At 44.3% G+C, this 14,472-nt stretch overlaps 1 protein-coding gene across 4 annotated transcripts in view; it reads right to left on the bottom strand.

Annotated features, from left to right (window-relative positions):
- LOC133351440 (SH3 and multiple ankyrin repeat domains protein 3-like) overlaps nt 1–14,472 on the bottom strand; it is a 631,852-nt gene that overhangs the window by 136,177 nt on the left and 481,203 nt on the right. For all 4 annotated transcript variants that reach the window (XM_061566655.1, XM_061566657.1, XM_061566656.1 and 1 more), the window contains 2 exons: nt 13,951–14,033; nt 8,255–8,379 (listed from right to left, as the gene is read on the bottom strand). In XM_061566655.1, the coding sequence (XP_061422639.1) occupies nt 8,255–8,379; nt 13,951–14,033 (208 nt within the window). The remainder of the gene's footprint in view (nt 1–8,254; nt 8,380–13,950; nt 14,034–14,472) is intronic.

The raw sequence follows: 14,472 nt of genomic DNA, 5'->3' as shown, positions 1-14,472 counted from the left end.
CTAGATTTGAAGCTTTCGTGACTGCAAGGATTCATATTCTTAGGTTTTTTCGGTAAAGTCACGTAGGTAAAACATTAAAATTAATGAAAGTTAAATAAAATAAAAATCACGACGTTTCGGAGGCAACACAAGTCTCCGTCATCAGGTGGGACCGTCACAGCCAGATTTGCTCACTTGATGCAGCTAATCTGGCTGTGACGGTCCCACCTGATGACGGAGACTTGTGTTGCCTCCGAAACGTCGTGATTTTTATTTTATTTTACTTTCATTAATTTTAATGTTTTACCTACGTGACTTTACCGAAAAAACCTAAGAAAATGTAAGATGGCATTGTGTTAAGTGTCAAGTCCCAGTTATGACTGAAGTCAGTCTGTGGTTGCATGGCTGTCGAGGTCTCAATAAGTTGAATTGAAGAGTGAAGTGTTTTTTTATTCTGCAGTGATACTTTACAACCGTGATAGTTACAATGACCCAAGTGTGTGTCTTTGTTTTGTGTGGTTCACGGTAAATAAAGCAAATGCAGGGTAAACGTAATGAGGAAATCTCTGTACGTGCCAGTCAACTGCTGTTGCTGCGATGGCAAACAATTTGTACGCACCATTGGAACCTCCTTTTCCAGTAGCAAAATATGATAATTGTTTTTTTACCCTTTTACCAGATGACGCCAAAAGGCGTCAGGCGTCATCTGATCCAAGACCATGTGAGACGAGGCTCTAAGAAAAGCTGTCTCGGGTGTAGACCAATGAATTTCAAGTGCAGTGCATACATTCCACTGGCCTGGACTTTTGCAGCTGTTTTAGACTAATTTCAGGGTGCTGATTCCAAATCTGATCTCAGATTTGCTCTATCACATCTCATTTTTATGCTATCGGCATACCCCATTTTCATTGATTTTACCCGAAATTAACTCTGTCGCTTATGATTGCAAGTTGTTGCGAGTCAGTGACTGCTTTATTTATAAAATATGGTGCTGTATTTTTAGGATAGTGTGTTTATAATATAATTTTATGTAGATATCCACATTTATTTAATATTTTTCTTCTGCAGTTTTTATTGAAAATGCAATATTTGATATCTCAAAAACATGATGTGATAGAAAAACTGATGCCAGATTTGGAATCAGCACCCCAAAATTACCTTGAAGCCGTTGGAATACCTTATGCCAGAATAAGTGTGTTGCCCAGTGTTATCAGAATTGTGTTTTTTGTTTGCATTCTGACCGCAGGTATTGTGGTCAATGCAAACATGACTCCTTGTAAAAAAAGGTGTCAGTTTTGTTGCCAGATAAAAGGGTAAAAAAACAATGATCACAATTTGTACGCACTTTTAATAATTGTTTAAATGCCTGACTATATGTAGCTATGCATATATTCACGATCCACCGTCGTGGATTGATCATGGTGAGCTGAAGATTTGATGCAAAGTAGTCAACGTTCAAACCTTTCATCTTCCTCATGCTCAATTTGACAGTCCTACACATTTCAGTGTAATATTTTTCACAATTATGTGCGTGTCCATTTAAAAAATAAAGTAATATTTTACACTAAAATAGCAAAATGTGTAACATTTGTATGTGTTTTAGTCAACTCTGTTGTTCTAAAGCTACATCGATGGTTTGGTTGATTTCAATCGTATTTCAGAAAAATAAATATATAACTCTTTGCATTTTTTAAATCCTTTATATTAAGTTCACTTGCTTGCTTGCGCGCTTACGACTGTGCAAATCTTTGGGTCGTTTTTTAACCCACTTCCCGTGATCCAATCGAGCTGACATTTTGCACACAGACTCGTTGTGCGTGACAATTTATTTTCGTGAAAATTTTTTTCCATAACTTTACACTTGTTAGGAAAAAAATATATATATTTAATTACCAATTGCTTAATGGTGGCAGGCAATCATCTGACCCATAGGTGGCAGCCATCTCAAGCCAGAGGACGAGAGGACTCTAGCCGCCACGCATATAAAGGATTTATAGTGAAAAACTTTGTTTTTACGGGTTAATGTTTCTTTACTTTGCCAGAAAGTCTCCCTGAGGACTAAGCATCTTTTCAACAAAGTCCTGTCTGGAATATTTTGCATATTTTTTTTTTTACGTACATAGAGTGTTGAAAGAGAATCCACAAATACCGAAGGGGGCTTATGCAAACTAAACACAAGCCTGCAACAAACTATTTGCTGTACTGCCGCTCAAAGGTACCTCACTGCCTGCCGTGTGGGTGGTGTCACCATGCATGGTATGTGCCGCATCAAAGTCGGCCTTCTTAGGGCTCATTTTTATTAATTATAATTGAACCTTATGGAGGGACCCCGGGGTCCCATAAGCCCCCGGCTCTCGCATAAACTTAGCTGCGACGTCATTTTAAGCCTTTTGAAGGCGAACGAAGCGGCAATCTATTCCTCTCGACGAGCTCGATACGATGCGCTAATCAAAGTTTCTAAGTTTTGTTTCTTCTGCGCATTCATCCTCACCGCTGCGCTTGGACGACATGACAACAGAATGATCCGCGCCAAGATCTGCAAGGTATTGTGGTTCATTTGCGGCAAGCACTTTGTGTGTAATGAGTGTGACCTTACAATGTATTCGTTCGGCAACCGGGAACCAATGCAGCTTGGCGAGCACTGGACAGACACGGTCGGATCTCGCAGTACCCGTTGCGACACACGTCAAAGAAAAGAACAGCTACGGCCACGTAAATGTGTCATTTCCACAACTGGATCAAGAGCCACCACTGGCTCAAGAGCCACACCAACGGAGGTGAGTGCCCATCGCGTTGTTCTTCAAGGCATCGAGACTTGACGACAGCCACGTTGGCAATTGTCAAATAATATGCTCCGGAGGAAGGCAAATAACAACTCAATTGAAACTACACCCATGGCTACTAGGAATAGATGTCCTTCCGTGTCTCTCTTCAGCCGCGATAAAAAAACACAATCTGGCTTTGTTCTGCGGCTAACATCGGTGGTATAACTGAGATCAAATTGTAGAAGAAAAAAAAAACTTCGGACACACAAGGGGCTTTTACACGTCTGTTCAAATACTTTTTTTTTATGGAGCTTATAAAAAAACCTTTTTACAAAGTGTGTCAAAAAAAAAGTTACCCATCGGTGGGAATGGAACAAAATATGTACCGTTTCATTTAAAACTATCAAAGCAATTTTCATTTGACAATCTGACGGAAAGAGTAATGTTTGGCACCTTAAAAAAATGCAAACTCCACCCCTCCCCACCACCGCCAATGTCATTTTGACGTCCGGGCGTGCACATTTTTCCGTCAAGCCGGTTCAATTTTGTTCCATCAAATTGCGCCAGTCTGCTCCGCGACGCGCTTGTAATGTGCACGTGTCACGCGCGTAATGGCTTTCGCACTCGGGTGCCTCTGGCACCGGAGAGGTGGGCGGCGTTTATAAATATGGGGGGAGGGGGGTGAAAACAATGCACGGGGGGTTCAGTGCGGTCGGCCCAAGAGCCCCCCACCGGTGGGATCGTGGCGAGGTGCGTGCGGTGCGGTGCGGTTGGTGAGTGAATCACACCCTCCTCCCCCCCCACTCACTCCCCGGGGAAACAAGCCGCTGTCCTGCCGGCTTCTTTTAAGCCGCGCCAAAGAACTTGCAACGCTCATTTTAAGAAGTCGGGCAGTGCTCAAAATGGAACCGCGCAACACGCAGCAGTCCTCAACGTCCGCTCGACGTTATGTTCTCCGGTACAAAGACAACGAATCTTGACATCCGATTCTTTGAAATCCTGCACGCGGGCGCGCTCCTAATTACCACTCCGATTTCATCTCGCGCGGGATGAGGTGGGGGGGCCCTCATAAATAATGCCGTCTCTTCTCTCAACGTTCATTCATCAATGCTCACACAATCGATGCCCTTTATAAACGCTCAAGCAATAATCGTACACATACAATAGTGCTATGGCAATCAATGCTTGTGCAATGGATGGACACTTCGCCTCTGCTGTGGACATGGTCAGACATTTCACTCCCCTGTATTTCTGACCGTCTCGCATCTGTTAAAATCGACTTCTCCAGCAACGTTGCAAATGATTCCGTTGATAAATGAAAGTCGTCGAGATACTCATCCCTGATTGGTGGCCCTGAGTCATTGGTGAATAATCCACATTCCATTGGGCCACTAGGATGGCCACTGTATACTGCATGCAAGGTTGCAGCACTCTTCTCCACATACTGGGGGCTTCTTCAGATTTCGGTATCCTGCAGAAGCTCCCAGCACGTGGAGTGAAACGTCGGACGTCGCGCCGAGAGCAACAGGCGGCACAACCCTGAAACTATAATCGAAGAGCCGTACAGCAACAGCCACGAGAGCCTCGTGCCGTAGTGGTTTAGTATTCGCGACACTCTTAAGCCTTTCCCGTCCCGAACGCGCAGGGCGGGTTTGCGTTAATTTTACCTAGAGAGGAGTAGCCCCGTTGTTTTGAAAGCCACTGCAGTCACTGCAGAGAACCGTAGCGACACGACCGCACTCTATGATAGCTGACGCCAGACTGTGCCATACGCCATCCAGCATGGCCTTGTGAGAGCCTCGGTACCGATGAAGCTATTTTATTTTAGTTTTTCATACACGTACGTCATCGGAATGGGAAAGGGTTCATGTAAAGTCAATGTTCTTAACCAGTGCCACTCAGCCAAATCTCTGAATGGCCACATTGATACATTTCAACACGTAACAGAAGTCCAGCTGAACCCACACAGGAAGTGCGACTCTTTGACGTCCTGTGGTTCAGTTTTGCACGTTTTATTTCTGCTATGTTGACGCATTCATTTTTATTACCTTTTTAGAAGGGTTTTGCTTGCTATCCAATATCTACTAGCAGGAAACTGTTTTATACACCAGCTGACTCTATATAAAAGCCATTCCCAGGCAATACTATATAACATTCTTTATCCAACAAGAAGTTAGAATGATACTTGCCACCTCCAACTGCTCTGCATATGGCTCATTTACCTGTTATGCACCAGATGGAAACCTGCTCCCGTGCGTTAATGAAGTATAATAAAAGGGAAATTTGTGAATATACACTTCCCAACATGCAACAAACTTGCAATTTGGCATGTGGATAGCTTCCAGACAGTACACAATGCAGAAAGTATAAAAAATAACTTATGTATTTTGGGGGGTGGGCACAATAATGGATATATTTTGCACGGCAAGTGAGCGGTGACGTCACTTCTGTGATGTCACCCGCATGCGGAAGCGTTATGCAGTGTGCCTGCTGACGTCACGCATCCCCCCCCCCACCCTCCGCATAGGCCGTGTATTAATCCAAGACAAGAATCCCAGTCTCTGGCGAAGCCGGGTAGTAAAGCTAGTAAAGTATAAAGGTGCAGCCCTGCTATTGCCTCCGTGGGAGGGGGACCCCTAGAGAGGATGTCTAGAGGGTATTTGGCCTACTCTTCTACATTGGCTAAACGTTTCGGAAGAGGTGGCAGTACCCACACTTTACCCCACCGCATTTGACCTGCCCATCGACTAACTGCGGTGTAACCCATTTATACTGCTGGATGGAGAGAAATGCAAGTAAACAAACAACAATCCTCACACCAATTCTAGATTTTAAGCTTTCGTGACTGCAAGGATTCATACTCTTTGTTTTTTTCGGTAAAGTCACGTAGGTAAAACAATAAAATAATATAAATGAAAACAACTAAATTAAATCACGACGTTTCGGGCGCAACACAAGCGTCCGTCATCAGCATGGCTTACTGCTGATGCAGACTATTTTAAAGGTTTAAAAGGTTAAAACAGTCTGCATCAGCAGTAGGCCACGCTATCCCACCTGATGACGCTTATGGCGCCCCCTCACAACCCCTAAGATTTAATATGGGACTAATGACAGTGGCAGTGAGGTGTTTATGCCTTCTGTTGCTTGTAATTTACAACTCTTTGCTGGGCTGTCTTTTAGTCTGCTAAATTTCCTCTATTATATTTGCACATTTGCAATATTGTCATCTTATTTTCTGAAAGGTATTTGTAACGATTTAAAGCCACAGTTGGTCAAACGCTGACCTTGTTTTTGGTTTCAGAAAAAGGCTATTTCAGCTGGGTAACTTTTCTTTCCACACAACTCTTATTTATGTTAAACGTTATTCAATATTTAACATGGAAACGTGTCAGGTACTGCATCGATATTATCCATGCAGGTAATTTAATTTCCCCTTGTGCGGACATCTACACTCACAAAATCGTTTAGTAAAGTTTAAACAACTCCCTCAGCGTATAATATTTAAAAATTTTAATCAAAAAAAGACACTGACCTTTTCGATAAGGATGAGTATGCTGAAATGTTAAGTGTAAATTTCCTGCTCCCACAGGAAAGTTGGCACACAAATCTCAGAAGCCACCATGTGACCAGACGAAGAAAGTTAGTTAGCGCTGTAGAAAGTTGTGAGGAAAAACTCAGCCTACCTGGCTGATGTAATTGTTTTTTTTACAAAGTTTGTCCTTGGCATTTACACAATCCTGAAATATTAACATTTGCAAAATAAGTTTTCGGGGGTAGGTTATTGATAGTGTTGTACATCAACGTCGGGTCTGGCACATTTATTTTCGCACGACAGCGGATGCTGGTATTGGACCAAATAAAATTGTGGATTTTCGGGGGTCATAATTCACAAGGACGTAATCAGCCACAGCAATGCAGATTTATCCGCGGCACTGCCTGGCACTGTTATAATAATTTCGCGGGAAAAAAAAAACCTCAAGTGTTTCAATTTCAGATCTGAATAATTTAAACGGAGTTGCCACCAGTCAAAACTTTGTCAATGTTTCACAGTGTTCATTGGGATTTCACAGTCTATGCAGTTCTCTCGGTGTTTATGAACAGGAGGTTGGTTGTTCGGGGAATTTTCGCTCCATAAAAAAAAAATCTGCCCAGGTGGTGATACGGTCAAAAAACACTTGTCTCACATTTCCGAAGGTTGAGATTACAGATATTGCTCGAAGGTCTGTCGAGCCAATCATCAATCTGGCATTAATAAATTGGCTACCAATTCCTGGTAGATAAACCGTGGCCATCTGTCAGAGAGAATGGTCCATTATGTGGGAATTGTGAATTTCCACCACTGGCTCAGGACCATCAACAGCCATCCGTGGCTCTAAGGTGCAGTGAGTCTGATGATCTCGGCTCAGCCTCCGATGAATACACAGGGTGGGCAAGAAAGTGAAGGCACCCCCCTCCTGGTTTCCCGCACCTCCGATTAGCACGGTTGGCTACGTATGGTGCGAAAGAAGTTAAAAATACATGCATAAAGGAACTCCGATGGGTCAGTAATGGTCCGTCCTGCTCACCTCATACATTCCACTTTCACTTATTCGGTGCAGCCCAGTTGTGAGAGCTGAAATGTACAAACATATCTGATGGCCAACACTTGGCGAACCGCATTTTGTAGATTGCGAAGGAGCATTGTTAACAGAGGCCCATTGAAGTCGTTCCATGACGCTAAGATGCAACTCTCCGCCGATTGAAGGGGATCCATACTTTTTGGTTGTTTTGGTAAAGTCACGTAGGTAGAAATATAAAACATGTAGGTAGAAAAATAAAACACGTAGGTAAAAAAATAAAACAAAAAATTATTCTTTTATTTTTCTACCTACGTGACTTTACCGAAAGAACCAAAGAGTATGGATTCCTGCAGTCACGAAAGCTTCAAATCAAGATTGAAGGGGATCCGCCAATGCAAACAGTTGCATTGTAAGGCAATGGCAGTGGTTACACTGTTGGGATACTGCATACCGGAGGATTGAGTAATTCCATGATGTCGGAGTTAGAAGAACAATGCAGCTGTATGAGACACAGTGACTAAATGAGCTCGGTTATGCCACGCTCTAACCTGCTTCAAAAGCACATGTGATGTTAATGTTAAATGTACCGAGTATGCCAGGTTCAGTGTTCCATGGTGTAATTCCCATTACCATGAACACAACCAAATGCATATTATTATCATTACATTTGTTTACCCAGGACACTTTCTCACAAAGGGTCCTGCCAAGTTTGCGTAGTAGTAGGGGGGCGATGTTGCTGCAACTTGTGACGCTGAGTAATTTTCAGGCAATCTTGCAACATTTTTTTTCAGCTGCGGGAGGAAACTTGGAAAAAAGTCGGGAGGAAACCCACGCAGAACAATCGGGAGAACATGCAAACTCCACACTGGAAGGCGCACCCAGCGGGGAATCGAACCCAGGGCTCTTCTTGTGGCGCCAAGGTGCATGTGTTGCCGTATTTCAAAATCTTACCTCAATGAGGAAGTCCCCGGTCTTAAGGCCGGCCTGAGCCGCCACCCCTCCATCATCCACGGCCTCCAGGTACTGCAGGGCCGGGAACGCGGGCGTGGGGGTGAACTCCTCGATGGGAACATCGGCTGTGATTGGTGATCGGGGGGGGAAGGTGTGGGGCGGGGGGAGGCATCGGGGAGGGGACGGTGGAAGGGTAATGGCAGTGGAGGGGGAGCAGAGAGGAGGAAGGCCAAGGAGCCGGCCACAGTGTCAGTCACACGTGACAGCGAGTGCACGTGTCGGAATTTTTACGCTTGTACATTTCCAAGTGCTGTACACTTTATTTAAGCCGCGTGAGTTGACATCATCTCGCTCATTTGAGGCTGCATTTAGGTTGCGCTGACAATACGATGCCACCGTTGTCATTAGCGAACGCTGTGTTGCAACAGAAGGGTAAATGATGAAGGCGATATTGCAGGCGAATGACTCTTCTTCAGAGTAAAGGTGCAACGTGACGTCATGGTTGCCAGCAGCGGATTGTGAAACATGATTCAAATCGCTTTAAACTATTGTCATTGTAGTGCGTATTTAATGTGGCGCTGCACTCTGATGTTGTAGGAGAAAACATTTATTAAAAAGTCTATTTAATTAAGTAGAACGTGTTGTCTATAGTTATTTAAAGTTGCGCATTTTGATGTGACGTCACATTTTTCAAACCCCCCCCCCCCCCCCTCGTTACACATCTATAGAGACACTGCTATAGAGACACTGCTAAAAGGGAGTTAGTAAACAGACGGTTTCATATGAACAGGCATTAGGTATATTGGCATAAATAAGAGTAAATAAAACCATAAATCTGGCTGAGTGGCACGGTTAGGACGGTGTGAATAACAACCCGAAGGTTGCGAGTTCAAATCCCAGTTGGGGATGGACTCAATCCTGTGGTTGGTGCACTGAGTAATGCATTGTGGGAAGTCAACAGTGTTTGCCCTTTGAATCGAATCTTTCTCACCACTGGATCAGGGCTGTCAACAGGAGGACGGGTGTTTTCTCACGGTCATTTAAGCGGAAAGACATTTGTTTTAATTTCAAATGCATTATGTACAGAGCTGTAGCAATCCACTGCCATATGAAGGCCTCACCACGTCTTTTCGTCGTGGGGGGGGTTGTTTGACCATACTTCACCACGCTGGTCAGTGAATATTTGTAAAGAGGGGGTCTGGTTTCGATATCGCTCGTCACTCATGTTAGCCGTGGCCAGAAAGTCAAACTCAGGGTTCATCGCGCAGTGAGTCAACTCCTGTTCCACTGCTCCACCCAAATTCATACATTGGCATACGAATGCAATCGTTATAATTTACACTTAGTTGGGTCGTTGGTAATTGTGAAATGTTGCCAATTGGGTTGTGACATCCTCAATCATCTTCGATCGTCACGCAATGGCCCTACGATTAAAATACTCGGACATTACCGTGCGGTGTGCGTGTCTGTGAACTGGTCCTGGGCCTCCTCTAGGTCGACTCAACCTCAAATAAGTGCCTGGTGCGGTGTGTAAACATCGCCATTAAGGAGACAAAGGCGGCCGGGCGTTGTGCTGGCCACCCACCCTCGTGTGTGCCGCGCCAGCCTCCATAGGTGCTCGCTAACAGCGCTTGTCCCTACAGTCTGTTCAGGCAACACGGGGGATCTTTCTCTTTGACGCGGCTGGGTGGCTCGTGTGGAGTCCGTGCAATGTTCTAGTCACCGATGAGTGAAGGAAGAGGTGTGGTCATTTCACTTAGTTCTATTACACCCGGCTTCGAGGGCACATTTACACACCGTTGCCCGTGTACACTTGATGTAAAAGCATCGATATGACTTAATTTATCAATGAAGTCGAAGGGCTCGTCATAGAAATGACGTGAGTGTAAAATCGCAGCCAGGACTGGGCCGTCATCAATATTGTCATTGCCATCATCCTCCATCATTCTCTATCATCCTCAATCATCTTCGGCCGATTATACTCGATCAATCACCCTCCGTTATCCTCGATCAATCATCCTCGATCACTCTCTATCATCCACGATCATCCTCTATCCTTGATCATCTTCGATAATCTTCGATCGATCATTCTCTATCACACTTCTATCACCCTCTATCATCCCCAGTCATCATCATGAGGCTGCAATACGACATAAAAGGTCAGCTGCGGCTGCCTATGTAAAGACTGTGCACATACCCTACGACCCATTTGTCAATCCACCGCTGGACGCGTGCATCACGATGCCGTGCAAGCCGTGAGGGCTATTTGACCGTACTTCACCACATTGTTCAGTGTGCAAGTGGGGGAATACGGAATAATACATGGTTTGCCTGCCATGCTCACAACTGCTCCCATCACACCAACGGCACCTGTTCTTTCGTGCATGGCAGTCGCCCATGGCAGCGACTATCCAGCCTCAACGCCTGCTTAGCTTCTGAGGTCTGATGGGATCAGTCGCGTCATCTTGCCGTAGGCAGTCTCTGGCATTGGGATATGGAATTTAAACCACTGGCACACGACAGCCGCAGGAGATGGCTACCACTCAACAATGCCTATTTGAGCGTGGTGATTAACTTTTACGGAAAGTTTGAAACGTCAGTGTGCTCAATTATCTGAATCCTCACCTTTATTGAGAATCAGATAATGTTTATTTATCCGGGGAGAAATTCGACTGTATGATCGGTGGGTAACCTCTCACGAAATCACGTGCGGAGAGTGACACACAAGTCACCTGAACAGTGCGGGAAACGTGTAAATCAAGAAAACTTTCGCAAAACACATTTCAAGTCAAAGTAGAGCAAGTGTGATTTGTTGCATGAAATGAGCATCGGAGCGTTGTCGCTCATCTCCTGCCTAAAGCCCTGAGCAGTGGTGGAAATTCACAATCCTATGTCGGGGGGGGGGGGGGGGAGGGGAGCAGGGGAGCAATCTAGTCTATCCACTGTTGACTTCCCCTACAAAGTGCCATTGATGGAACTAATATCAAGTCGTCCTGTGATAACTAGCGCAGTGTGTGTCTCTTTGAAATGAAATGTTTTGCATGCACGTCTCAATTGATCGTTTTCACTTAACCCGGTCAGGTGCAGCTTTGACATGCATCACGTGACCGTGTCTTCACCAAGCAGGGCGACTTGGTAAGATAAACTCTCATTGTGATGTGATTTTGATGTGATTGTGGATTATTGTCACGTTTGGGTTATTACTCGAGCACACGATAGGCCCTTCCTACACGAATTACGTCACGTGATATTTCCCGTCTATTTCACAACAGCTCTGGTAACAACAACCGTTGAAGGTTGTTTTAGTTTGCTAGTTAGTCTCATCATATCATAGACAGACACAATTGTCATGTAAGTGGTGCTTTCATCAGAATTACAACGTGATGTTTAACATGTAGGCTTTCACGACCAATATTATTAATAATAAAGATTTTTTTGGGTTAGATCGCGTAAGTATTTACTCTCCAACACACTGGTGGGCTGAAGTAGTAACCAAGTGGCGCGTTGTTTACGTCACAAACCTTACTGGCTGTGTCGGGTGGTGGAGTGTTTACGACACATTTATACTTACGCGATCTAACCCAAAAACCTTATTATGAACATGTTGTTATTAAGCATTTTGTACTTTTGCAAAGGGAAATTATTTCATGCAAAAAGACAGGTGTCTGACATTTCAAGCATTATAATAACAATAAAACTGCATAATCCATCGTCATCAACAGCCACGGCCTATCCATTGCTAGATGCAGGCCTGGCCACGCTATAATTGTCCTTCACGGTCCTACAATGCTGAAACGTTTGGTTCTTCGACAGCGTCATCGTTCATGCAAGATGCGTCTCACAATCGCTGAGGAACCACGGACAAGCTCGAAGGTGGTCGCCGCGCGTTGAGCCGGCACTACCAACAACTACCCAAGCTCTGGTGGTGCCACACGTACGAAGATGTTTTCAGCGAATCGATGTGTGTTTACACACAGTCTGTGTACCTGCTGCACATGGAGGTATGGATATGCACGTTGGACTTCTTTCGCACCGTACATAGCCAGCCATGATAACCGGCGTTGCGGGAACTGCATGAGCAGATGCCATCGCTCTACCTCACCTCCATTGCCAATGATCTTCCCCCCTCTCGCCCCGCCACTCCTTCCCATCCCTCACCTACTCTTTCGTGCTCCCCAAGTACCCCTCTATCGCTGTCACGCATTCCTTAATTATTGTACGCCCGTGCCATCTAAATCAATCCATTCGGTCGTCGCGTTTTTTTTTACTATGTCGAGCGCCTTGAAATAAGGCGCTCAAATGAATATTTAAATGAGAAAACATCTCCAGAGCGAGCATCGTCTACAGCTGAGCTCCGTCTTTGGGTGGAATTCTGTCACCATTCTTAGCCATCGGCTATCATCCCTTCTAAGTGTCCTGCCCAGGGCCACACTTACTGTTCTTAAGAGCCAGTACTGTGTCTTGAACGCGTGTTTGTTCCCTGAGCCATGTGCTCCTCTCTCTGTCTCTAAGGCTAATTGCCAGCATGCATTTATCTACGTTTCTTTGGTTTCATCTTCTTTGTCTTGTGCTCATGTATCAAATCCATGTCACGGCACATATTTAGAAACTACACTCTTTAACCCACATTCATGTATTGATTTTCATTATCAAAATGTAATTTTTCCACAAGTGCTCCAGGCCGTTCACACTTGACTACATTTAATAATTGTGACACTGGTCTGCCTTGAAACAATTTACATATAAACACACACTGTTTGGTTTTTACAGTTATATCCCTTGAACATTTAAGGTATTTTATTTAGTACACGTGTTGTACACGACTTTGGTTTTCATCATATTCATCATGAGCCCAACTTTTTTGCCTTCTTTTTACAAGTTGTTCAACCCGTCACTGTAGTTACTAAAGATTTGTTCATATAGGATGATCTTTAACAAAGTAATTATGCCTCTTGTTACACAACAGAGACAGCTAATGTGTGAATATGTACAAATATTCAACCTTAGTCGGAACGTTTAAAAAAACATACGTACAAAAGTAAAGATTCAAAGTCTTGTGCTTATCTGTATTCATCATTGTTAAAAATACAAATAAAAAAGCCACCGCATCCCTGCTCAATCGCGTGTTGAGTAAAGGTCACCTCTGTTAGCAGTCATCAGCCAGCGGTGAAAATTCGACATTCTAATGGCAGGTATCCAGCTCCACGTTACTCAAAGTCACCGTAAAGAAGAGCTCGTCAAATTAATGCGTACCAAGAGGAACAATTCTGGCTGTCGCCTGATGAGGCTGGTTGTAATTACTGGTGAAACGTGGCACTCGAATTGGAAATGTGTGTTTACTAATTAGCATGTTTTTTTACGTGACAAACCTTACTAATTGGCTGTGTCGTGTGGTCGCGGGTTTAACGACACTTTTATATTTACGCGATCTAACCCAAAAAAGCCTCTTATGAAAAAGGAACATCTTTTCATAATGTTTTCCCCTTCATATTTAACACGTGAAATATGAAGTCCCTTCCAAAGTGGCACGCTGGGTGATACAGGCGTGGCGCGTGCCCTGCAATTATCATTGTTTTCTTTTTTACGTGGCCGGAATGAAAGAAGAGGCACGCTGGGTGATACAGGCGTGGCGCGTGTCCTGCAATTATCATTGTTTTCTTTTTCACGTGGCCGGAATGAAAGAAGAGGCGCCCTACCTTTCGCCCCCCTCAAGATGAAACCGAAGCCCTCGCTCTCCTTCTTCTGTAGCACCACGCTCTTCTCTTCCACCAGGTAGTCGCTGCCATGTGGAACATCGACACAGGGACTTAGAAACACGCCTATAACTCACTCGGAGACAAGAACTGTTTTAACTATGGTTGTTTTTTTTTCTTTCACCAGGCAAGGTTTCCCGCTGAGCCACGCGTAGCTCTTTTTCAGCAGGGGCCTGGCTGTCACAAAATGATCGCTCGACGAAGTGGCGGCTGACGGCTGATCACCACGTGGCAAATTTATAGCGGCCAAATACTCTTAAACGCGTGGTGACGTTGATTCTAAATGTGGAGGGAAAAAACGGAGGACCTGGATAAAAATTCACGTGACCACGGGGAGAACATGCAAACCCCAAATATACATTCTAGATTTGAAGCTTTCGTGACTGCAAGGATTCATATTCTTAGGTTTTTTCGGTAAAGTCACGTAGGTAAAACATTAAAATTAATGAAAGTAAAATAAAATAA

The sequence above is a fragment of the Lethenteron reissneri genome, chromosome 37 (genome assembly GCF_015708825.2).
Source record: "Lethenteron reissneri isolate LAM-NWPU_2019-01 chromosome 37, ASM1570882v1, whole genome shotgun sequence".
Lineage (NCBI taxonomy): Eukaryota > Metazoa > Chordata > Hyperoartia > Petromyzontiformes > Petromyzontidae > Lethenteron > Lethenteron reissneri.
The sequence above is the reverse complement of the archived record's forward strand: the minus strand, read 5'-3'. Positions and strand labels throughout refer to the sequence as shown.